Below are 26,401 nucleotides of genomic sequence, written 5' to 3'. Positions count from 1 at the left end.
TTCTCCATAAAAATAACATTCCTCTCCTTTGTTAGACTTCTCTACGATTTTGCCATAACTTGCATGTCCTGTCTTGCAATTCTCTATTATTTCTGAATAAATTCATTTCCGATGGTAAAATAAATTTTTTAAGGATAACATTATTTAATGATCAGAGGTGGGTTCCAGAGATGACCTCTAATAATTGAAGCTAGTTAGGCAACAGGTTCTAGGACCCACAGAGCCAATTGAGTTCACTTGGTCTCTTGCTAACCCTGCAGTTTGAAGTGAAGTTTTCTCCTGATTTTGAGCTCTACTCTGTGCATTTTGAGCTCTCCAGGCTTTACTCACCATCTGTTTTAAGGATTTACTTACCTTTTTGAGAATACTCCTTTTGCCTTTGGTCTGACTCCTGTCAGACTCCAGTCCTGTGGGACTGGACTATTCTTATTGAAACTGTGCTGTTTAGGACTTTTTTTTTTTTCCTCTAGAGAAAAACCTCTAAGAAATGGGATCCAACCATCCAAATGCTTTGAAGGTGCCCCACGCCCCCATTCTGGGACTCTGGCCAGACTTTTGTTTAAAATATTGCTGTCTCCTCCTCATATGCATTTTTTAAAAAGATTTATTTACTTGAGAGAGAGAAAAAGAGGAGAGTGCATGAGAGGGGAAAGCTGGAGGGAGAAGGAGAGAATTTCAAGCACACTCTCAGTAACACAGAGCCCAATGCCAGGCTCAATCCTACAATCATGACCATGAGATCATGCTCTCAACTAAAACTAAGAGTCAGACACTTAACTGACTGAGCCACCCAGGGGGCCCCCGATATGCATTTCTAACTAAATGGATCAACCCAACCAAAAGTAAATTAGAACATCAATGACCATTATGGGGAGTTTTTCATCTTCTCAAACTCTTCTCAAAACGAGTTGGACAGCATGGTTCTAAATTATCAGTGAATGGTATGTCTATTTTGATTGGTATTTTGAAACTCCCAAACACCATCAGGAGTCTAAAATTGCCGCTGTGCAAAATTCAACGGCTAGACTAACTGAGGAAAGCAAACAAATAAAGAACAAAAAGGCTTCTGAGGCTTTTTCCTTTCCCATCTTCTTTGTCTCAGGACACATGGCAGCCACCTAATGCTGAGGTCCCACCTTCCATGATGTCATCCTCCCCATCTGCACTGGGTCCACCACCACTATACTTTAGTTTCCTTATTCTAATTCTCTCACCAAACTTCCCTTTCCTTCTCATCTCTCCTCTGTCTCCTTCTTCTCCAACTAATTAAAACCAGCCCCTTTAAAGTTAAGTCAGATGATTCAAATAAACCCATTTATTCTGTTCCCTGGACTAAAGGGGACTTGTGAGCCATGCAGTTTCCTGAAGTGAAAGTGACTGAAGTGACTCAGGAGCCTCTCATTCACTTGCTGAAGAATTTGACATAATTATTCAAGCCTACCAACCCGGTTTCTTAGATTTACATCTAAGTTAGCCAAACATTGGATGAAACTAGCCTGACAGAAACATTTTGAAAGGGATTTAGAGAAACTGACCCCTAACTTTTGGCAAAATGCTAGAACACTTGCTGTGTAGGTATCTCCACCAAACAGTTACGGTAGCCTTTCCTAAGCCTATTGATTGAAACAAAATTCAGGCTTGTACATAAACACCTGATGAACCTATTTATTACTATTTCAATCGACCCCAAATTGTCCTTTAGATGTTGAATCTACCTGAGTAATTTTAACTTTATTAATGAGCTGAACCATAATCTCTTAGTTAAATAGACGAGGATGGAATGGAAACTATATCCACTCCAGATTTAGTTAATTTGGTAAACCAGCATACTTGTAACCCTATATTAGTCACCTAAAAGAGACCTCTAAAATTCTTTATTTTCAACTTTGGTATAAGAGGCCCCTACACAAAACCCAAACCTCCTGGCTTCTGCTATTATTGCCAGGGGCCAGGATGTTGGAAAAAAGACTGCTAACCATTTTAAGTGCTTCAGCCACCTTCAGCCTATCTTACATTCTCCTGATTCTCAAAAAAGGGGGTTCTAAGGAACTACAGGGGCTCTTCCCAATCCTCTCTTAATTGGCTCCAAAAAAATCACTTTCCAGGAACGAATCTCTGTCCTTATTGACACTAGAGCAACATTCTCACTGTTTTAAAATAGCTCCTGCTTCAGAGTACTGAAACAGTTTAAATAGTGAGGGTCTCTAGTAAATCTCAACAGGTTCTTGTCTCTAAACCTATTCCCATCATCCAGGTCCTTTGAGAGATACACACTTCTTTGTCCTTAGTTCCCTGCCTCTATTCATTTAGGGCATAGAGATTTCTTAGAAAAATATACCAGAATTTCTTTCTCTCGAAAGACAGAAATAACTCTAGAATTTGACAATAGTAATCAAAATAGCCAACTAAGTGAATTTAATGAACTTTCAACATCTTTTACTTGCTCAGTCTGACAGTACTATAGTTACCTTCAGATCTATGGTCTCAGTTTAGAACCACCAGATAATTTGGGATTGTTATACTACTTCTGTACAATTATTTTAAGTCTTATATTTTGTTGCCTGTCAAACTTTAACAATGATTACCCAATAAGATGATCTTCACTGTTTATGATCTTGATAAATATGGACTATAAATGAAAAATACCTGAGAGTTTTCCATCATCACCTCCCTAGTCCCCCAAACATAGTCATAAGTGGTTTCCAACTCCTTATGCATTTGCCTTGTCATGTAGAACATGATAAACAGGAAATAGTCTTTCCTGGCACTGAGGAACAAAACCACTAATGTGGTAGAAAATTGACTTTTCATCAGTGATGCTTCTAGAGAAATATCTTGATCTAAAGGGAGAAATGTGACAATTAAAGAGAAACCTCACTAAAGTAGAATCAAGGGCTAGAAGGGAGACCCATATCCCTCAATATCAGTTACAGAAAGAACTCCCAATATACACCCCAACACAAGTTTCAACAGGAAAGAATTATCAACTGGAAACCTCAACAATAAAATATATACATTGAATCTATAAGAAATAGACGACTCCAGCAACTTAGCCAATGAGAAACTATTATGAACTCTTGCTTTTTAATGAAAGACTTTCATTCAAAACACCCCCTCTCAACTTCTTTCCCCATAAAATAACATTTGTTTGTTGGGCTTGCCTATGAATCAGCAGCAGTGAGGAGAAGGACACAAGAAGGGGTATTAAAATCAGGACAGCAGAAATCTCTAGACTCCCTTAGTGCCAGGTTGGCTAAAGGACTTGCTCTGATTACAGAGTTGGTTAGGGGCTAAACCAAATACAATATTATGGTGACAATTCCCATTACTTCAGAATACATTAATACAGGCAGTAGCCAGGTACTAGTAGAATGGATAGGTCTAGGAAGTTTCAGTGACTGGATATATTAGCACATCTAAAAAATATAATTTGAAGTGTTTGGAGGACAACTAATATTATTTCTAATAAGGAAGAGTAAGATTCAATACATCTATAACTAAACTTATTTTGTTAGTTTCACTTAAATGTAAAAATTATTTTTAAGCCTCTCTTCCTTTATTTTTTATTTTTTATTTATTTATTTTTGTATTTAGGCCAGAACAAAAAATAATTTAGGCATCTTAGATAACCCACTGCCAAAATTTCTACATTTCTGCTATACTTATCACAATTTGCTGCAAATTTGGTATTCTCCCATTGCCCCAAATCTCAAGCATTTTAAGAACACAGGACCAAATTTATTCTATTCTGCATCTTTTAAAAGATTTAATTCATTTTAGAAAGAGAGCACTTGCAAGTGGGTAGAGGGGCAGAGGGAGAAAGAGAATCTCAAGCAGACTCCTTTCTGAACACAGAGCCTGATGTGGGGCTGGATGCCACAACCCTGAGATCATTATCTGAGCCAAAATTGAGTCAGATGCTTAACCAACTGAGCCATCTAGATGCCCCTCTTCTGCATTTTCTTGAACTAGGATAATACTTCATACATACTAAGGGGTTGGAAATGAAATAAGAAAAATCTTGTATAGTAGTATAGAAAGACTCTAGTAATAGCTGGCTCAATGGCTTGCTATTATTTTAGTTAAATCATTTAACCTCTGTAAGGCTTAAATTTTCCATTTCTAAAATGAGTAATAGAATTTTTTTAAAGGATCTGAGACCAATAGGTAGATATAAAAAGGAATATTTAATCTTATTGTAAGAAAATCCTTAAACATAATTAAGTTTCCTAAAAGCTCTATTTGTCTGTTTCCAGAAGCAGAGTACCTAATCAACTGAAGTGGTCAAACATAGGCTTAATGAGGATTTGGCATGAGCATTGAGAAGAAAATTGAAATATTGGAAGAATGGTTAAGGTTAAAGTCCTTTCCAACATGGCATTTGGTGATGGCCAACGATTCTTCCATGGGATCATTGTAGCACTGCAAGGCTTTGTGCATAGCACAAACACTTTGGAAGTTGGCCCTACTACCAGTATTGCCTCCAAGACGTAATTTCTTTGTATACCATTTTATTCAAATTCTTGGTGGCAAAAATAATTTTTCCATCTACTTCCTGGGTTTGTTGTAAGGATAATAAATTTTGACAAATGTTGAATAGGAATAGATACAAAAGAAAAAAAATGGTATTATTAAATATGTTTCAGTGGTGTTCTCTGCTGTCCCCTACCTTGACATAAGTCTTATTAATTCAACTGTATAGATTATCTCTTATATGTGAGAGGTTAATAGTTTGGAAGCCAATAAGTCACCACCATCTTTTGAGCCTGAGGCATTCCTAACTATGTTTGACTGTAACTGAAGCTAGCTCACAAAAATAAAGGTATACACATGTAATGATTTTTTTTAATTATTTACAAGTTTTTCATTGATTGCAGAGCAAAGAATCTCAGAGTTAGAAAGCTCTTGAGTCAGTGTATGCAGATTTCTCTATCACTTAGCATTTCATCTATAAACAGGTAATATTCTCGATCTCTAAGCATACTGCTGCATCAGCAGTCAGCTATTGTCATGATAATGCTGTGTGACAAAGCTACTCAAATTTAGGGGCTTGAAGCTAAGTCTTCATGTTGAATTAGAGTACATGATTTTTCTAGTTTGCCAATCTGTGCAGATGTGATTCAGGCTGTGAGTGGGCTGGGCTTTGCTCTAGTCTTTAATTTGGGTTTACGTCTGTTCCATGTGTTTCCCTCCTTCTCCTGGGACCAAGAGTTACCTGCCTCATCTTCGTGCCTAGCAGGAGCACCCTAGTGCTTTTTAAGAACTCAAACCAGAATTAGGTTGAGTCATCTGCCTACATTTCATTGACCTCAGCAGTGACATGGCCAAGCCTACACCAATGGGGAAGAGAAACATCCAGTTATCCATGATTACATTAGTACCAAATGTGACCAGGTAAGTGCTCATACATACTTGTAGACTGTATAACTATTAGAAATACAAAGGATTTCACTTTCTTCCAAAGTATAATTCTAGTTAACTATTTTGGTTTGAGAATTTCAGTTGCTACAAATATCTTATTGTATTGAAATTTAACCTACTCTATCTTCTTCCAATTAGGCTTAAAGTTCCCCTGAAATGGAGTATATTTCCTCTTGGATAATGCAACTCTTTCAAGTAACTGAAATAATTTCTACATTCTAAATAGACCCAATGGCTTCAGTCCTCTTCCACCACCATAAGCCCATCATCCAAATGTCCCTCGAAACAAATGAGTTTGTTAATATATGGATTTCAAATAGTCTTAATATATCTCTTAAGTATAGAAAGAAACCATGTATTTTCAGTGGCTTATACCAATATACCATTTAATACATTTTTTAAATAGTTACGTCAAATAAACATTTAAACATATACATTCTTTAAGTACAAAAGGAAAACAATATAATGAAGATCTGTATACCTATGACCTAGATTTATAACTATTAACATTCTCCTTTATTTACTCAGAAATTTATGAAACATGAATCATTACATACATAGTTGAAGTCCACTTTGTATCTCTACCCTTCCTGCAGGAGAGGTAGCCAGTAGCTTAAATATATTCCAAAAAATTATCACATTCTAAGCCACAAAGTAAAATTAAATAATCAATCTGCAATAGACCACATTTTTTGCAATTAGATTTAAGAATCAAAAGTATAAAAACTTACATGAAAAGAATACCTACTCACATACTGACAGCAGCATTCAAGTTAAATGTGTTCTTAAATCTACAATTTCACTACTTTTTGATGTAGCACTTACTGACAGAGGTACATTAAAGTTTCCCACTACATAGGCTTTCAGATTTATGCATTTTAAGATTTATACATTTGTCTTGAATATTATATACCAGAATTTATCTTTCATTTTTTTCTATCATAATATGACATTTTTATACTTTAATAATGCTTTTTGCAATAAAATCTATTTTGTCTGATATTTATACAGTTATACCCAGTTTAGTTTTGGTTACTTTTTGCCTAATTTTTTTCCTAATCACTCTTTGATTTGGCACCTTTCTGTATTCTTATGTCTCTTTTAAACTAAAGAAGTACAGTTAGGGCAGCCCTGGTCGCACAGCGGTTTAGCACCGCCTGCAGCCCAGGGTGTGATCCTGGAGACCCAGGATCGAGTCCCACATTGGGCTTCCTGCATGGAGCCTGCTTCTCCCTCTGCCTGTGTCTCTGCCTCTCTCTTCGCTCTCTCTGAATGAATAAAGAAATAAAAAATAAAAAATAAATAAATAAATAAATAAATAAATAAATAAATAAATAAATAAATAAAAAAGAAGTACAGTTAATTTTGTTCTTCTATTCAATATAATGCCAAAAATTTACTTGACTATTCTGGGAGAGACAGTATATCCATTTCCATTTATCTTAATTCCTGGTATATTTATTATGTTTCCTTTATCTTCTTTCTTTTCAACTTTATATTAATTTTTAAATTTATTTTTCCTTACTTCTCTTCTAATTTTTAAGTTGTATTTGTAAGACTTTTCTTTAAAAAAATAATAGAGTTTTAGGTTTACAAAGGAAAGGTGTTTTATGTCTGGCATTTGATATGTTTATATATAATGATTATATTTAAAGTAGGAAATGAAATAAAATCTCCATCTTCCTCCCAAATACAGCAAGGTTTTGATTCTAACTCTTTTCCCATTTTACGTATAATTGCCGCAGAGTATTTTAGTTCTATATTTTTCTATCACATCAGCTATGCTCTCCTCATCATCTTTCTTCGTGTTCTTATCTACACATCTGTAAATTCGTGTATTAGATTATGCTACATCTTGGTTATGTCACCCATTCCACCTAAGTATCTCTAGCCTTGGTTTCAGGAGCATATTTGCTAAGTAGACCTTCCCTTTTTTTATGTCACTAAAATTTTTAAATAAAAACTATCACCAGATTAGGGTCTAAGACAAGTTTTGCATACATCTAAGTCAAAGGAAGCTATTCTGTTAATTTTATAACCTTAGATGGCAATATTACATCTACACTCATTTTCATATTTCAAAAATTAAAGGAATGTTAAAATATTCTAGCTGGCAATGAGTCACATTTTCCTGCCAATTCTTATTTAATGTCTCATCACTATTGCAAATTTGCTCTTGTCCTGTTTGAATTGTCGAACTCTTCTTTGTGGTAAATGTATTTGAGATTAAAGACTAAACTGGTCTCAGAGATCAGAGAGATCTAAGAAAATTACCTACCTGACCAGCAGTGTCCAAAATGTCCAAGTAAGCTGGCTCATTGTCAATCCTAACCTGGGTCTTATAAGCATCTTCTGAAAAACACAAGACGGAGTTTACATTGAGATATATTCAACTGAAAAGGCATGATCCATTTTTAGATTTTATAACAAAGAATTTCTAAATAGGTTAACTAAGTAAGAGAACCCAATATTCTAGTCAAGTACACAAGGGGAGAAGAATATAACCCAGGAAAACATAAGAAAGAATTTCTGCTTAAAGTGAAGTCAGATTTATTTCTTCTTCATTAGGAGAATTATGATCTGAGGTACCTTGGTCCTATTACCTACAGAACAAATCTTGAAACAAATTCATCTGTTTTTCATCATGCAGTGCAAATTTGCATTCCAACATCATATTCAATAAAAGACTGAAGGCTTTTCCTCTAAGATCAAGAACAAGACAAGAAGGCCTGCTTTAACCTTTATTTAACATAGTACTAAAGTCCTAGCCAGAGCAATGAAGCAAGAAAAATAAGTAAAAACCATCCAAATTGGAAGAGCAGTAGTAAAATTTTGTTTATAGATAACATGATCATATAAGTAAGAAAGCTCTTCTTGCGTGGGAGTTGGGGGGGGCTTTTGGAACTTCTAAAAAAAAAAGCAGTTGCAGGACACAAAAATCAAACACACAGAAGTCAGTTGTGTTTCATACACTGATGATAAACAATCTAAAAGGAAAATAAGGTGTTTTCATCTATAATAGCATCAAAAGGAATCAAATACTTAGGAAGAAACTTAACCAAGAAGGTAAATTGTATACCAAAAACTATATGTTTGTGTACTTGTTAACTTGTACAAGTTTATACACTCTGGATTTTAAACACTTATCAGGATTTGTAAATGTTTTTTTTCCTATTCTGTAGGCTTTTTTTTAAAATAAATTTATTTTTTATTGGTGTTCAATTCGCCAACATACATAACACCCAGTGCTCATCCTGTCAAGTGCCCCCCTCAGTGCCCGTCACCCATTCACCCCCACCCCCTCCCCTTCTTTTAACTATACTAATAATGGCATCTGATGCATGAGAGTTAAATTTTATGGAAAATAATTTTTGTTGTTCAAGTTTTTAGTGTCCTAAGGATCTATTCTAAAATTCAAGATTATGAATATTTAACCCTATGTTTTCTTCTAAGATTTTCATAATTTTAGCTTTGCCCTTAAGTCATTGATCCATTTTCAGCTATTTTTTGGGGGACACCTGGATGGCTCAGCAGTTGAGCCTCTGCCTTTGGCTCAGGGCATGATCCCGGGGTCCTGGGATCGAGTCCCACATTGGGCTCCCCACAGACAGCCTGCTTCTCCCTCTGCCTCTGTGCGTCTCTTATGAATAAATAAAACCTTAAGAATTTTTTATTTGTTGTTTGGTAAGGATATAAATTTATTTTTATACAATACAATCCTATTATCCTTTATTTCTGTAAGGTTGGCACTAATGTACCTAATTTCTTATTTGCGTAAACTCTTTTTTAGTCAATCTAGGTAAAGATTTGTCAATTTTGTTCAGCTTTTTGAAAAAGTAACGTAGTATCATTGATTTTCTATTGTTTTCTCTATTCACCTCTTCTAATCTTTAGTATTTCCTTCATTCTATTTGCTTGGGGTTTAATTTTATCTCCTCCTCCTCCATTTCTCAAGTTTTAAAGTAAGGTAGAGATTTTTTTTTTTTACATTTTATTTATTTATTCATGAGAGACACACAGAGAGAGAGGCAGAAACACAGGCAGAGGGAGAAGCAGGCTCCATGCAGAAAGCCTGATGTGGGACTTGATCCCAGGCCCTGAGCCAAAGGCAGACGCTCAATCGCTGACCCACCCAGGGTCCCATATCTTTTTTATTTTTTTTTTATTTTTTTTTATTTTTTTTTCCGTATCTTTTTAAATGTGAGCATCTACAGTTATACATTTTCCTTTCAGCACTTCTTTTGCACCACACAAATTTTGGAATGCTGTGTTTCATTTTCATTAATTTCTAATTATTTTCTAATGCCCTCTGATTTCTTCTTTTCTTCACTGGTTGTTTAACTTCCTCACTTTTGTGTATCTTGTTTTTCTTCTGCAGTAGATTTCTAATTTCATTCCATTGTGACTGGAAAAGATACTCTGTATGATTTCAATCTTCTGATATGTACTTGAAAAGTCAAGGAATGCTTCATGGGAGAAGTAGCACCTAACCGGAGTAGGAGTTAAGATAAAGTTAAGACAGAGAAAGGCAAACTGAAAGCCAGAATACCAAATGTTATAAAATTGATGAAACAAAGGGGCACCTGGTGGCTAAGTGAGTTAAACATCTAACTCTTGATTTTAGCTCAGGTCATGACCTCGGAGTCCTGGGATCAAGCCTGGTATCCAGCTCCCCACTCAACAGGGAGTTTGCTTGTCTGTCTCTGCCTCTGCCCTTCCCCCTGCTCATGCTCCCTCTTAAATAAATACTTTAAAAAATGATGAAACAAAAGTAACCTAAATAATTTTAGTGTGATTAAATCCTAGAGTTTAGGGAAGAAAATATAAAATTTAAGAGCTAAATCAGGCTTACCTATGAATATATTAAATGGAATCGTATTTCTGAGTGAGGTGGTCAGACTGCTGGGGTTTAATCCTGGCTCTACCACTACCAGCTATCTGATCTTAAGGGGGTGGAAAAATCATTTGGTCTCTCTAAAATGCATAGTACTCATTTGAAGGTTATAATATTTCTATTTAACTCATGGAGTTTTTCAGAAGATTCAGGAAGATAACCCATGGAAGGCATCTAGTACAGTGCCTTGTGTTTAGAATATGCTCAATAATGCTTATGCATAGTTTTTAAGAAATTTGGACTATCATAACACACATTATCAGATATTTTAGAATGCTCACTTGGGCTGAATTGTGGTGAATAGATTTTAAGGTGGGAAACTAGAAAGATTAAGTTGATACTAGTAACCTAAGTGAGAAAAGATGGTGGCCTGTATTATGACAGTGGCAATAGGGTGGAAAAAGAGTGGACAAAAAAAGAAAAGAGAAAGGAAAGGAAAAGAAAGGAAAAGAAAGGAAAAAAGAAAAAGAAAAGAGAAAGAAAAGAAAAGAGAAAAAAGAAAAAAGAAAAGAAAGAAGAGAAAGAAAAAGAAGAGAAAAGAAAAGAAAGAAGAAAAGAAAGGAAAGGAAAGAAGGAAAGGAAAAGGAAAAGGAAAGGAAAGAAAAGGAAAGGAAAGGAAAGAAAAGGAAAGAAAAGGAAAGAAAAGGAAAGAAAAGGAAAGAAAAGGAAAGAAAAGGAAAAAGAGTGGACAGATTTGCAAGATATTTAGAAGGTTGAAACTATAGCACTTAATAGTATATAGGGGCCAAGGAAGGAGGATGATGCAAGAGTAGCTCCCCAATTTCTGAAATTTGCAGATGGGCAGATAGCTAGGGTGTTTACTCAGGGAGGAAAGGAGGACCACCACAAATGAAACTTAGAAAAAGACTTTGCCATATCTCCGTAATTCAAGTGGAAACAGTAAGTGCCTGGGTCTGAAGCTCTGGGAAAGATCTGAGGGTTTTATTTCATTAAATCCATTTATTTTCTCATTTCTTCCAATCATGATTGGAAACATGGTTGGACCTCCTGAGCCTGGAACTGAAACTCCTAGAATCTGGCTATAGCTTCTGTTTTATCCACAATTTATGTTGTAAGTAAAGAGCAACTGAACTACTACTAAAAGCATTTAAAACAGCATTGAATTTTGGCACAACTTCAATAATTATTCATACTGTTGATTTTGAACTACAAATGAGTTATTTTCAGAACCTTTTGGTTTACAAATAATAACATTCAATAAAGGAGGCGCTTTTGAAAATAATGAGCACTTCCTCAAAATTAGATTTTTGCTTGCTGTTGGAGATATGAAGATAGACCCACACATGCACACACAATTAGTTCTCTACTCCTAAAAACTTAATTATGATGAAAGACATACACATGTAATGGGATGTTAAGATTCAATAATTTATAGGACATATACCTTACCGTTTTCAAGGAAATTCATTTCTTATGACTGTGCTCCAGAAATAAAGTTGTGGGAAGTATAACTTGCAGGGTTGTCAATCTGGTGTTGTTTTAGCAACTACCAGCCATTTTATAACACCATTCAGTATATGGACAACCACATAGTCTATTTTCCATTCCACCACTCTTTGTTCTTTCACTGATCTTGCTCTTACACAAGAGAAATCTTGTGGATTTTTTTTTTAATGTATGTAGTTGTTTTTCAATTTCATAGGGAAATAAGAATAGTTACTCTGAAAAGAATGCTGTGACCTGAGAATCACATGTGAGTCTTTCAGATTTCATGTTTGTTTATTTAACTCAAAAGGCCCCAAAAGGAGCCTGCTGAGGCCAGGAGCATGCTGAGTAATCCAGACGAGAACTGCTCTGTGTGATTATCTGAGCCCTAGATAAACCCAGCACATGAAACATATATCAAATAAAAGCTTCTCCTGGGATCAGAAAACCCCTTCAAAGAGACTTGATGTGAATTGGCTGGAAATTAAGCCAGGCCTTCTATCCAAGATTTCTTTCTCTCTTTTAAGAAGTGTCTATCACAGTACACATTCCAGTGTTGTGAATCTAGGTCACCTCCCTGGCCTCCATAGCAACTAATCCCTTTCATTTCCTTCCAATAAACAATCTTCCCTCCTGTTTCCATCCATCCACTCCCTTTGAGACCTCCCATGTAGAAATGCAGTGACAGAAATACTCTCTTGAATACATATAAACACCTCCCTGAATTTCAATCATCTGCCTATAGATGCAACCCTGAAGTGAGCTCATTTATCTTCCAAAGCAAGAGGCCAAATGTATACAAAGCTTTATCAGGCAGAAATAGTAGCAACTGCCTGCTATGTTGTTTGCACTGAAAAGCACAATGGAGCCACATTCTTAGAGGTATCTCTAAAATTCCACCTTAAATTCTAAAATTCTACCTTAAATGCCACTTTAAAATTCATTTGAAAACACTGGTTTTTGAGATTCTTGCTTCTCTTAGGATAGGTCTTCAGTGTCCTTCTCCAGAAATTTACAGGAGAAAATTACCAAAGACCTGTATTAAAAAACCTCACATCCATCACTAACTTTTACTGTTATAATTGGCCAACCACTTAATCTTACCTGTAAGATGGAGTTAATAGTACATGCTTGTCAATGCATAGGAAGGAGTTCTAGAAGGATCAACTAAAGTGGAATATAAAATGGTGTGAGAAAGAGAAAGAAAAGGAAGGAAACCACAATTCAAACTCAAGGCATGTTATTTAGTAACTTTTTAAGAAATATTGCTTTGTTAATCATAAAATCATATTAAAATTAAACCACTTCTACTTCTGCCATTTGTATTTACACACGTGGGAATGCTTTTTTCCCCCCAACATGTAGATCAGAGACTTTGTTAGTATAGGTTAGTATAGGTCTACAGTAATCTTCCAAAATATTAATGTTTATATAAAAAACTTTAAGATGTTCATTTAATTCCTTTGCAGAATATATTTAAATATCTTTAAAGTATGTTTTTATAAATATGAAATTGGGATCATTTAAAACCGCAGTAAATAACAGAAAATATTCGGTTATTGTTGAATTTTCATCAGAAGACTCTTTAAAAAAAAATCTTAAGATACTTGAGTAATTTATATATGGTTTACCTGAAAGCCTGAAATGTATGATAACTGGTATTACATTGAAGATATATTTCCGTAACTCTGAGGTAGTATACATCTCTAAGATACTAATCGTTAATTCAGTTCTTTAAAAAATATGTAGGTTCAGGTTCAGATCATTTATAACAACTTTCTCAACGAATTTCCTAAATAAATCATCCTAATTGTGTATATGTTTATAAAGCAGATACATCTTGGAACAAAGTACACTGGAGATTTTCTCTTGAACAGAAAGAAACCATGGCTGAATCAGTATTGATATAAATCTAATGTATCAAATATGTGCTTCAGTAGATCATCTGTGCTGCACACACTGATGGGCACAGAATCTACCATGTTGAGAAAGATAGTGGATTTCTATCCACACAGTTGGTACTCTTGGGAGAATACATAAACAGGCAATTGTACTGTACTGGAATGAGTGCTCCATTAGAAGCATTCGAAATGTGCTTATTTAGGAAGACAGCAAAAGACACCAAGCTGAAGTTGAGCTAAGGTCAGTCCTCAAAAGCAGCAGATAGGAAATAGAGTTTAGAGTTTACAAGAGGGAGGCCTGGTAAGAGGCCAAGAAAGACAGGGAATTGCATGGATTCTAGCACAGCCCCTCCTCTTGAACATAAACATGCAGTGAAATCAATTGAGGGTATATATGCCTGCTGGATTTCAAAAAGGATTTGAAAAGTGGCTGAATTCAGCTTCAGAAAAGACTCAGAGTAGGGATCCCTGGGTGGCGCAGCGGTTTAGCGCCTGCCTTTGGCCCAGGGCGCGATCCTGGAGACCCGGGATCAAATCCCACGTCGGGCTCCCAGTGCATGGAGCCTGCTTCTCCCTCTGCCTATGTCTCTGCCTCTTTCTCTGTGTGACTATCATAAATAAATAAAAATTTTTTTAAAAAAAAGTGTCTTTAAAAAAAAAAAGACTCAGAGTAAATGAGAACACACTTTCCTACCATGGTAATAAGAGCTGAAGAAAGGGCTATCATTAGAAACTAAGTCCTGGAAATTCATGGGAATTTTCAGGCAGAATCTCGATTTTTTTCTCATGCTACAAAATTGAGGACTGGGCCAAATTTATCTACGTCCGGGAGGGGTAAGGACTCTGTGATGATGCCGGAGTTACACAGCAATTGGAATCTTTCCAATAGACATAGAAGCCCATTCTAGGGGGTGATTTCATACCAGTCAGCATTTCCCTGCTGCTCCCAGGGAAATGCCCAATGTCATTACTCTGGGAAGTTTAACTCCAAGGTGGACAACCACATGCATTCCGTAGGGTCCTCAGGTAGATTTTCCACATAAGACCTTTTGAGGTGGTATAAGCAGGAGTGCTTCCGTTTGGAATCAGAGGACACCACCTGGAGATTTCCACCTGCAGAAGGCCACTACTGGTAGATGCCATTCCAAACAACGGCTTCTCACAGCAAGGATAAGCCAACAGGTCCTTAAAGAGGTAATAGTCCCCATTACTGAGTAGACCTGCAGTCTGGCAAGGCGTCGCAATTCTTCCCTCAAAACTATCACCTACAGAAAATATTTCGGGACATCCACATCCTCTCAATGGTAGAGCCTTCTAACCCTTTTCTTTCAGCCAGTTAGAGGGGTTTTGTGGGAAACCTGATTTCTTGGCTCTCTTCTGCTACATAGAAATGAGAGGTAACAGGATTGGGCTACACTGACATTGAAACTTTGAACTTGGTCTCTACCTCACTTCTTTTGGGATGAGGAAAAGAAGAGTAGATTTCTCCTCTCCAGCTCCTTTAGCAAGACATGACAACATCTCATTTCTACCTTTCTTGTTCCCATTCATTGTAATCATGATGAATGGCTACATGATCCTAAGGCCATGATCTGTGGAATGGTTGTCCCTGATTTTAAAAGAGAATGCATTTACATACAGACTATTTCTTCACAGAGATAACTGGCTTTCATGGTGAGAGCAATTTTGGGAGTCCCATAATTTCTCCAGCTCTCTCCCGTCCCTTGATGGACACTTTCAGAAGGGTTCCAAGGACTCCTGGAGCCCACAGATACGGTATGAGAACATCTAATGCCAGAGATTTGATTTATATCAAGACCATGGTTCCTGGGAAGATGAAACAGATGTACTTTTCCCTATGCCTCCTGCTCTATACAACATAAAACCATGAAATTTATTTATAGGAAAAACTCAAGACTCTGAAAGGTGGAGAGGAAAAGGCAATCTGGCTAGGAACTTCAGGATCCAAGTAATAACCCAGTGGGGAGTTCTCTGGGTTCTTTCTTTGCCTCAGGCTTGGAACTGAAAAAGCTGGCAGCCTGGAAATACCAATGGGTACAGAAAAAACAAAAGCCCAGGAGAAATGAAGCAGAGTAGCCAGTCAGGAACTCTTAGATTATAACACACCTAATAGTAAACCAACTTAGAACTCTTCAAAAAAAAAAAAACAAAACAAAACAAAACTTAGATGTAAGTAGAACAAAATATGCGTAGGTCTTATAGGCTAAAAGCCATTTAACACTGATGAAAGAAATTTTAAAAATCATAATACAGAGACATACCATTCTCATGACTTAGAGGCTTCAACATGGTAAATATGTTGATTCTCAACAATTGATGTAAAGATTGAACACAATTCCTATCAAAGTCTTGGAGAATTTATGTGTACATGTGGATACGGGCAAAATTCTTAAGTTTTTTTTTTAATAAATTTATTTTTTATTGGTGTTCAATTTACCAACATACAGAATAACACCCAGTGCTCATCCCATTAAGTGCACCCCTCAGTGCCCGTCACCCATTCACCCCCATCCCCCGCCCTCCTCCCCTTCCACCACCCCTAGCTCGTTTCCCAGAGTTAGGAGTCTTTATGTTCTGTCTCCCTTTCTGATATTTCCCACACATTTCTTCTCCCTTCCCTTCCATTCCCTATCACTATTATTTACATTCCCCAAATGAATGAGACCATAAAATGCTTGTCCTTCTCCGACTGACTTATTTCACTCAGCATAATACCCTCCAGTTCCATCCACATTGAAGCAAACGGTGGGTATTCGTCGTTTCTAATGGCTGAGTAATATTCCATTGTATACATAAACCACATCTTCTTTATCCATTCATCTTTCGATGGACACCGAGGCTCCTTCCACAGATTGGCTATTGTGGCCATTGCTGCTATAAACATCGGGGTGCAGGTGTCCCGGCATTTCATTGCATCTGTATCTTTGGGGTAAATCCCCAACAGTGCAATTGCTGGGTCGTAGGGCAGGTCTATTTTTAACTCTTTGAGGAACCTCCACACAGTTTTCCAGAGTGGCTGCACCAGTTCACATTCCAACCAACAGTGTAAGAGGGTTCCCTTTTCTCCGCATCCTCTCCAACATTTGTGGTTTCCTGCCTTGTTAATTTTCCCCATTCTCACTGGTGTGAGGTGGTATCTCATTGTGGTTTTGATTTCTATTTCCCTGATGGCAAGTGATGCAGAGCATTTTCTCATGTGCGTGTTAGCCATGTCTGTGTCTTCCTCTGTGAGATTTCTGTTCATGTCTTTTGCCCATTTCATGATTGGATTGTTTGTTTCTTTGGTGTTGAGTTTAATAAGTTCTTTATAGATCTTGGAAACTAGCCCTTTATCTGATATGTCATTTACAAATATCTTCTCCCATTCTGTAGGTTGTCTTTGAGTTTTGTTGACTGTATCCTTTGCTGTGCAAAAGCTTCTTATCTTCATGAAGTCCCAATAGTTCATTTTTGCTTTTGTTTCTCTTGCCTTCGTGGATGTATCTTGCAAGAAGTTACTGTGGCCGAGTTCAAAAAGGGTGTTGCCTGTGTTCCTCTCTAGGATTTTGATGGAATCTTGTCTCACATTTAGATCTTTCATCCATTTTGAGTTTACCTTTGTGTATGGGGCAAGAGAGTGGTCTAGTTTCATTCTTCTGCATGTGGATGTCCAATTTTCCCAGCACCATTTATTGAAGAGACTGTCTTTCTTCCAGTGGATAGTCTTTCCTCCTTTATCGAATATTAGTTGACCATAAAGTTGAGGGTCCACTTCTGGGTTCTCTATTCTGTTCCACTGATCTATGCGTCTGTTTTTGTGCCAGTACCACACTGTCTTGATGACCACAGCTTTGTAGTACAACCTGAAATCTGGTATTGTGATGCCCCCAGCTATGGTTTTCTTTTTTAAAATTCCCCTGGCTATTTGGGGTCTTTTCTGATTCCACACAAATCTTAAAATAATTTGTTCTAACTCTCTGAAGAAAGTCCATGGTATTTTGATAGGGATTGCATTAAATGTGTAAATTGCCCTGGGTAACATTGACATTTTCACAATATTAATTCTTCCAATCCATGAGCATGGAATATTTTTCCATCTCTTTGTGTCTTCCTCAATTTCTTTCAGAAGTGTTGTATAGTTTTGAGGGTATAGATCCTTTACCTCTTTGGTTAGGTTTATTCCTAGGTATCTTATGCTTTTGGGTGCAATTGTAAATGGGATTGACTCCTTAATTTCTCTTTCTTCAGTCTCATTGTTAGTGTATAGAAATGCCACTGACTTCTGGGCATTGATTTTGTATCCTGCCATGCTGCCAAATTGCTGTAGGAGTTCTAGCAATCTTGGGGTGGAGGCTTTCGGGATTTCTATGTAGAGTATCATGTCATCGGCGAAGAGGGAGAGTTTGACTTCTTCTTTGCCAATTTGAATGCCATTAATGTCTTTTTGTTGTCTGATTGCTGAGGCTAGGACTTCCAGTACTATGTTGAATAGCAGTGGTGAGAGTGGACATCCCTGTCTTGTTCCTGATCTTAGGGGAAAGGCTCCCAGTGCTTCCCCATTAAGAATGATATTTGCTGTGGGCTTTTCGTAGATGGCTTTTAAGATGTTGAGGAATGTTCCCCTATCCCTACACTCTGAAGAGTTTTGATCAGGAATGGACGCCGTATTTTGTCAAATGCTTTCTCTGCATCTAATGAGAGGATCATATGGTTCTTGGTTTTTCTCTTGCTGATATGATGAATCACATTGATTGTTTTACGGGTGTTGAACCAGCCTTGTGTCCCGGGGATAAATCCTACTTGGTCATGGTGAATAATTTCCTTAATGTACTGTTGGATCCTATTGGCCAGTATCTTGTTGAGAATTTTTGCATCCATGTTCATCAGGGATATTGGTCCGTAATTCTCCTTTTTGGTGGGGTCTTTGTCTGGTTTTGGAATTAAGGTGATGCTGGCCTCATAGAACAAATTTGGAAGTACTCCATCTCTTTCTATCTTTCCAAACAGCTTTAGGAGAATAGGTATGGTTTCTTCTTTAAACGTTTGATAGAATTCCCCTGGGAAGCCATCTGGCCCTGGACTCTTGTGTCTTGGGAGGTTTTTGATGACTGCTTCAATTTCCTCCCTGGTTATTGGCCTGTTCAGGTTTTCTATTTCTTCCTGTTCCAGTTTTGGTAGTTTGTGGCTTTCCAGGAATGCGTCCATTTCTCCTAGATTGCTTAATTTATTGGCGTATAGCTGTTCATAATATGTTTTTAAAATCGTTTGTATTTCCTTGGTGTTGGTAGTGAGCTCTCCTTTCTCATTCATGATTTTATTAATTTGAGTCTTCTCTCTCCTTTTTAATAAGGCTGGCTAATGGTTTATCTATCTTATTAATTCTTTCAAAGAACCAACTCCTGGTTCTTTTGATCTGTTCGACAGTTCTTCTGGTCTCGATTTTGTTGAGTTCTGCTCGAATCTTCATTAATTCTTCTGCTACTGGGTGTAGAATCTATTTGCTGTTTTTTCTCTAGCTCCTTTATGTGTAAGGTTAGCTTTTGTATTTGAGTTCTTTCCAGTTTTAGAATGGATGCTTGTATTGCGATGTATTTCCCCCTTAGGACTGCTTTTGCTGCATCCCAAAGATTTTGAACAGTTGTATCTTCATTCTCATTAGTTTCCATGAATCTTTTTAATTCTTCCTTAATTTCCTGGTTGACCCTTTCTTCTTTTAGCAGGATGGTCCTTAATCTCCACATGTTTGAAGTCCTTCCAAACTTCTTCTTGTGATTTAGTTCTAATTTCAAGGCATTATGGTCTGAGAATATGCAGGGGATGATCCCAATCTTTTGATATCGGTTCAGACCTAATTTGTGACCCAGTATGTGGTCTATTCTGGAGAAAGTTCCATGTGCACTTGAGAAGAATGTGTATTCAGTTGAGTTTGGATGTAAAGTTCTGTAGATATCTGTGAAATCCATCTGGTCCAGTGTATCATTTAAATCTCTCGTTTCTTTGGAGATGTTGTGCTTAGAAGACCTATCAAATGTAGAAAGTGCTAGATTGAAGTCACCAAGTATAATTGTATTATTATCTAAGTATGTCTTAACTTTGGTTATTAATTGATGGGTTATTTGGCAGCTCCCACATTCGGGGCATATATATTGAGGATTGTTAAGTCCTCTTGTTGGATAGATCCTTTAAGTATGAGATAGTGTCCCTCTTCATCTCTCACTACAGTCTTCGGGGTAAATTTTAGTTTATCTGATATAAGGATGGCTACCCCTGCTTTCTTTTGAGGACCATTCAAATGGTAAATGGTTCTCCAACCTTTTATTTTCAGGCTGTAGGTGTCCTTCTGTCTAAAATGAATCTCTTGTAGACAGCAAATAAATGGGTCCTGCTTTTTTATCCAGTCTGACACCCTGCGCCTTTTGATGGGGTTATTAAGCCATTCACGTTCAGAGTGACTATTGAAAGGTATGAGTTTAGTGTCACCATGATATCTATTCAGTCCTTGTTTTTGTGGATTGTTCTACTGAACTTCTTCTTAAAGGGGAATTTTAAGAGTCCCCCTTAAAATTTCTTGCAGAGCTTGTTTGGGGGTCACATATTCTTTCAGGTCCTGCCTGTCTTGGAAGCTCTTTATCTCTCCTTCCATTCTGAATGAGAGCCTTGCTGGATAAAGTATTCTTGGTTGCATGTTCTTCTCATTTAGGACCCTGAATATATCCTGCCAGCCCTTTCTGGCCTGCCAGGTATCTGTGGAGAGGTCTGCTGTTACCCTAGTACTCCTCCCCATGAAAGTCAGGGATTTCTTGTCTCTTGCTGCTTTAAGGATCTTCTCTTTATCTTTGGAATTTGCAAGCTTCACTATTAAATGTCGAGGTGTTGAATGGTTTTCATTGATTTTAAGGGGGGGGGGGGGATCTCTCTATTTCCTGGATCTGAATACCTGTTTCCTTTCCCAGATTAGGAAAGTTTTCAGCTAGGTTTTGTTCAAATACGTATTCTGGCCCTCTGTCCCTTTTTGGCGCCCTTGGGAACCCCAATTAAACGTAGTTTTTTCTTCCTCAGGCTGTCTTTTATTTCCCTTAATCTAACGTCATGGTCTTTTAATTGTTTGTGTCTTTTTTCCTCAGTTTCCTCTTTGCCATCAACTTGTCTTCTATGTCACCTGTTCTTCCACCTCGTTAACCCTCGTCGTTAGGACTTCTACTTTGGATTGCATCTGATTCAATTGATTTTTAATTTCTGCCTGATTAGCTCTAAATTCTGCAGTCATAAAGTCTCTTGAGTCCTTTATGATTTTTTCTAGAGCCACCAGTAGCTGTATAATAGTGCTTCTGAATTGGCTTTCTGACATTGAATTGTAATCCAGATTTTGTAACTCTGTGGGAGAGAGGACTGTTTCTGATTCTTTCTTTTGAGGTGAGGTTTTCCTTCTAGTCATTTTGCTCAGTGCAGAGTGGCCAAAAGCAAGTTGTATTGGGAAAAGGAGAAAAAGAGAGGAGAGAAAGAAGGAAAGAGAAAAAGAAAAAAGAAAAAAGGAAGGAAAAAAAAAAAAAAGAAGAAAAAGAGAAAGAGAAAGAAAGGAAAAAAAGGGTGGGGGAAGGAAACAAATCAAATAGCAAAAACAAACAAACAAACAAAAAAACAAAACAAAACAAAAAACCACGGGGGAGTATCTTCTGATTCTGTGTACTTTAAGTCCCTTGCCTTCCCCTGGAAGTTGTCCGTCTAGCTGGTCTTCTGGGGGAGGGGCCTGTTGTGCTGATTTTCAGGTGTGAGCACTTGGGGGAGCTGCTGTGCCCCTGCCTGGTGCAGGGCTCAGTGGGGGTTGTTTACCCCGTGAGGCCGCAGGAGGAACAGCCCCAGTGGCGGGGCAGCTCTGGAAACCTGGATTCAGCTCCGGCAGGAACTCCGTCTGCAGGGCCTGGAGGCTCCGGGGCGGGGCCGCTGATCTGCTCAGCTGGGGCAGGAGCGTCCTCGCTGTCCTGGGCCCTCCCGGCCTCTGCCTGTCCCGGGGGGACGCCGGATCTTGGGCTGTGTCCCGGCGCCTGAGCTGTTGGATTCACGCTCCCGGCCTCGCAGCCCCCTCCGCACAGAGCCTCTTCCTCCGCCCGAGCCCCCCCGAGCTGCTCCTGGAACCGCGCAGCCCCCTCCGCACGGAGCCTCTTCCTCTGCCCGAGCCCCTCCCAGCTGCTCCGGGTCCCGCCGCGCGCTGCAGCCCTTAGGGAGCTCGGCGCACTCTCCCGGGGCGCAGGTGTCTGTTAGTGTCCCAGGGAGCCCGAGGGCATCCCCGCCCTCCTGGTTCCTGCTCCAACTCCCTGCGAGCCCCTTTCCGCCCAGGAAGGTCGGTGCAGCTCCTGCTCCTCCGGGACGGGGCTCTCCTGTCCTGGGGACACTCGCCCCGGCCTCAGCCCGGCTCCTCGCGGGCCCCTCCCCCTTGGAGGCCTTTGTTTCTTTACTTCTTTTTCCCCGTCTTCCTACCTTGATAGAAGCGCGAACTCTTCTCACTGTAGCATTCCAGCTGTTCTCTCTTTAAATCTCAGGCCGAATTCCTAGATTTTCAGGATGATTTGAAGGTTATCTAGGTAATTTGGTGGGGACAGGTGATTTGGGGACCCTACTCTTCTGCCATCTTGCCCCTCCCTCCCCCAAGTTTTTTTTTTTTTTTTTTTATGAAAGAGAAAAACTAAAAAAGTTAAAACATTTTGAAAAAGCAAAGTAGGAATATCACATTTTATACACAAATTAATCTAAAATGGATCATAAGCCTAAACATAAAACTATCAAACTTTAAAAAGAAAAACATGGAAAAAATCTTCAAGATACAGTGCTAGGCAAAATCTTAGACTTCACACAGAGTCCATAAAAGGAAAAGTTTATAAATTGGACTTCAAAATTTTAAAACATGGCTTTTGTTCTATAAACGACCCCATTAAGATTTTAAAAAATTAAAGCTATGCTAGAATGGGAGTAAATATTTACAAACCCCATATCTGATCAAAGGCTTCTATTTAGCATGTACAAAGAACTCTCAAACCTCAAGAATATTCTATTTAGAGAGTGAACAAAAGCCATGAAGAGACATTCCATGAAGTATGATACATACATGGCAAATGAACACATAAAACATCTGTTTTGACATTATTAGCCTCAGCTGGCATCATGGACATGCCACCTGTTCAGTCATACAGTACTCTATGCCTAGAAGGGTCTGCTTTGTTTGAGGCTTTGCTGTCACTGTGATTCTTAATTTTAGAATCAGAAGTCTGTACTTTTTCTTGCACTGGACACCAAAAATCAAAGAGGTGATTCTGATTACAATAATGCAGGGAAAGTGGCCAATAGCTGCAAAGTTGAAATAAGAATCCAAACTAAATTGGGTTTGCGAAATCTTTTAGGAGCTTGAAATTCAAATTAGAGGCACCAGGACACAGTGACACTGATGGTGAAAAAATGAATACCAAGCTGAATACATTATTGGAAGACCACACTCCTCAGACCATCTTAGTTGTTTCAGGATAGAATCTGATTCATTCTGGAGATACTACCTCAAGATAATTGAAATGGAAGTCCGTTGTTAAAAATTATTAGCCTTAGGTAAGTGCAGATTAAAACCACAATGAGCTATTACTACATATCTATCAGAATGATTTGTAAAAAAGTCATAACACTTAATACTGGTAAGGATGTGGAAACAGGGGATTACTGATAAAAATCTTTTGCTGTGTATATTTTTAAAAAGATATTCCACATGCTGGGGTATGTAGGTGGTTCAGTTGGTTAAGTGTCTGCCTCTTGGTTTGGCTCATGTAAGGATCTCTTGGATTATGAGATTGAGCCCCTACCCTAGGCTCCCTGCTCAGCAAAGATTCTCTGCCTCTGCCCCTCCCCTCCTTATGTGTGTTTGCACACATGTGTGTGCTCTCTAAAATAAAATCTTTGATTATTATATATATATGTATATAATATATATATCTCTATATCAGTCTTGGAAAATATATATGTATATCCCACATGAAATATGTAAAGCAGCAATTGCATTCTTGGGCACTTATTATGGAGAAATGAAGACTTACATTCATATAAAGATACTCCTTTTTTCCCCTAAGTTGTTTGTAGTGGCTTTATTCATAATAGCTAAAAATGGGAAACATGTCAAATATCTTTTTTTTTTTTTAAGATTTTTTATTCTGAGAGACACAGAGAGAGGCAGAGACATAGGCAGAAGGAGAAGCAGGCTCCATGCAGGGAGCCCGATGTGGGACTCGATTCCCAAACTCTAGGATCACACCCTGAGCCAAAGGCAGATGCTCAACCACTGAGCCACCCAGGCTTCCAGTCAAATATATTTAAATGGGTGAATAATTATACAATGTGCTATACCCATATCATGGAATACTAACTATTCAACAATTAAAAAAAAAAAAAGGAATGGAAGGTTGATATATGCAACAGCCTTGATGAATCTCCACAAGTATGCTAATTGAAACAAGCCAATTCCAGAAGGTTACATACTCTAGGATTCTGTTTATATGATAATTTGTGAAGTGACACAATTATAGTATGTATGACAGATAAGTGTTTGCTGGGCATTATGAAGAGAGTGGGTGTTGTTTTCAAAGTCTATGTAAAGGATCCTTGTGGTCATGGAAATGTTCAGTATCTTGACTATCTGTATCCTGATTGTGATGTTGTATTAAGTTGAAAGTGCTACTATTGAGGGGAACTCGGTAAAAAGACATAGAATCCTTTTCTTACAGTGCCATATGAATTTATAATTATCTCAAAATAAAATAGATTATCTGCTTATGTATAAAAAATTCCAAAATCTCAAAAACTTTCTAGCAAACTAGGCATAGAGGCAGCTTGCTTTACTTCTAGTACTGAGTAGTTAAATAAAATTTAAAGCAAACATTATGATTAATGAACAAGTACTAAAACCATTCACTTAGATTGGATATAAAATGAGAATTTTCATTATAAATATACTTTATTTTGGTGGTCCCACCTGTTCAGTTAGGTAAAAATATGGCTGGTGTAAAAGTTTCAAAAGGTAAAATGTCACCATTCATAGAAAATGTCTTTTAGGTTTGTAGAACTTTTAAAGATTCCGTAGATAAATTCGTATATTACTAATAAGTTAGCTAAATTGATTTATTCAATCAATTTTCTGGAAACAAGATCAATACAGAAAAAAAAATCGCAAGTAACAAACAGAATAAGTGAAACTATGGTATTAACATAGCATCAAAAAATATCACATCTTGGGACGCCTGAGTGGCTCAGCGGTTAAAGCGTCTGCCTTTGGCTCAGAGCGTGATCCTGGGGTCCTGGGATGAAGTCCCCACATGGGGCTCCCTGTATGGAGCCTGCTTCTCCCTCTGCCTGTGTCTCTGCCCCTCTCTCTCTCTCACTCTTCCTCCCTCTCTCTCTCTCTCTTTCTGTGTCTCATGAATAAATAAAATCTTTTAAAATATCACATCTCAAAGAATAAATCTTGCAAAAGTTTTGCAAGACTTCTTAGGAAGTTGTAAGACATTATGACAAGAATTAAAGATGACATAGTAAGAAGTATATACCATGTTTATGATTCGGTAAATTAAATATTTTAATGAGGTCAATTTTCCCCTAATTGATCTATAAACACATTATCAAATAGACTTGAGTGGTGGGGGGATGTGTATAGATTCACCAACTGATTTTAAATCAATATGGAAATGAAAATGGACAAAAATAGTTGAAACAATCTGCAAAAAAGAACATAAACTCTACCATATATCAAGACTTACTGTTAATTTACAGCAATTAAAGGTGATATTATATTGGCACACAAAAATAAACTGACAGAATGAGAACCCACATACTAATGAATACTTTTTTTTTTTCTTTTGGAGGACAGAATTGGCATTTCAAAGCAATAGGAAAAGTATTTTCAATAGCACTGTCAAACAGGTATAAAATATTGAAGATAACAGAAGCCTACTGCTATCTCAATATATACAGAAATCAATTCTAGTTGGGTTGTGTGTAACTGTGGCAAACAAAACTTCTAGGAGATACTGTAGGAGAATACCTTCATGGTTTGGAGTGATAAGACTTCTTAATAACTAATATAAACACTAACTATAAAAGATTAACAAATTAGGATTTCTACAAATCCCTCAAAGAGTCACTCTTCTCCAATAAAAAGTGGGTAAGACATTGAGGGATTATTTTTTAAAGTAATAGCATTTATTACTATCATTCATTAAGCACTGAAGTTGTGCTAGTGTGATAAATCTATTTCACATTAATCATGTCATTTAAATATTGTAATAACCATATGAAGAATTATTCTCACCTCCAGCTATGGATGAAAAGTTAAAGGTCATAGAAGTTACATCACTTGCCCATTATTACACAACTTGTAAAGAAAAAGCATGTTATTTTAGAAAAATTTTCCCTTATCCATTTATGGATAGGAGGCACCAGGGATGTGAAGATCAATAGCAACATGGCCCTTTTTTTTTTTTAAGATTTTATTTATTTATTCATGAGAGACACACAGAGAGAGAGGGGCAGTGACACAGGCAGAGGGAGAAGCAGGCTCCATTCAGGGAGCCTGACATGGGACTCGATCCCAGGACTCCAGGATCATGCCCCAGACAAAAGGTAGGTGCTAAACCTCTGAGCCACCCAGGGATCACCCTGGCCCTTGTCCTTAAATGAGAACACAAATGAAGTATAACAAAGTCCCTCTGGAGTT

The 26,401-nt window shown here is 37.6% G+C and overlaps 1 protein-coding gene across 4 annotated transcripts in view; it reads right to left on the bottom strand.

Annotated features, from left to right (window-relative positions):
- Window positions 1-26,401, bottom strand: part of RIT2 (Ras like without CAAX 2) — a 467,387-nt gene that overhangs the window by 240,232 nt on the left and 200,754 nt on the right. For all 4 annotated transcript variants that reach the window (XM_038543397.1, XM_038543399.1, XM_038543398.1 and 1 more), the window contains one exon: window positions 7,700-7,773. In XM_038543397.1, the coding sequence (XP_038399325.1) occupies window positions 7,700-7,773 (74 nt within the window). The remainder of the gene's footprint in view (window positions 1-7,699; window positions 7,774-26,401) is intronic.

The sequence above is a fragment of the Canis lupus genome, chromosome 7 (genome assembly GCF_011100685.1).
Source record: "Canis lupus familiaris isolate Mischka breed German Shepherd chromosome 7, alternate assembly UU_Cfam_GSD_1.0, whole genome shotgun sequence".
In the NCBI taxonomy this organism is placed as follows: Eukaryota; Metazoa; Chordata; class Mammalia; order Carnivora; family Canidae; genus Canis; species Canis lupus.
The sequence above is the reverse complement of the archived record's forward strand: the minus strand, read 5'-3'. Positions and strand labels throughout refer to the sequence as shown.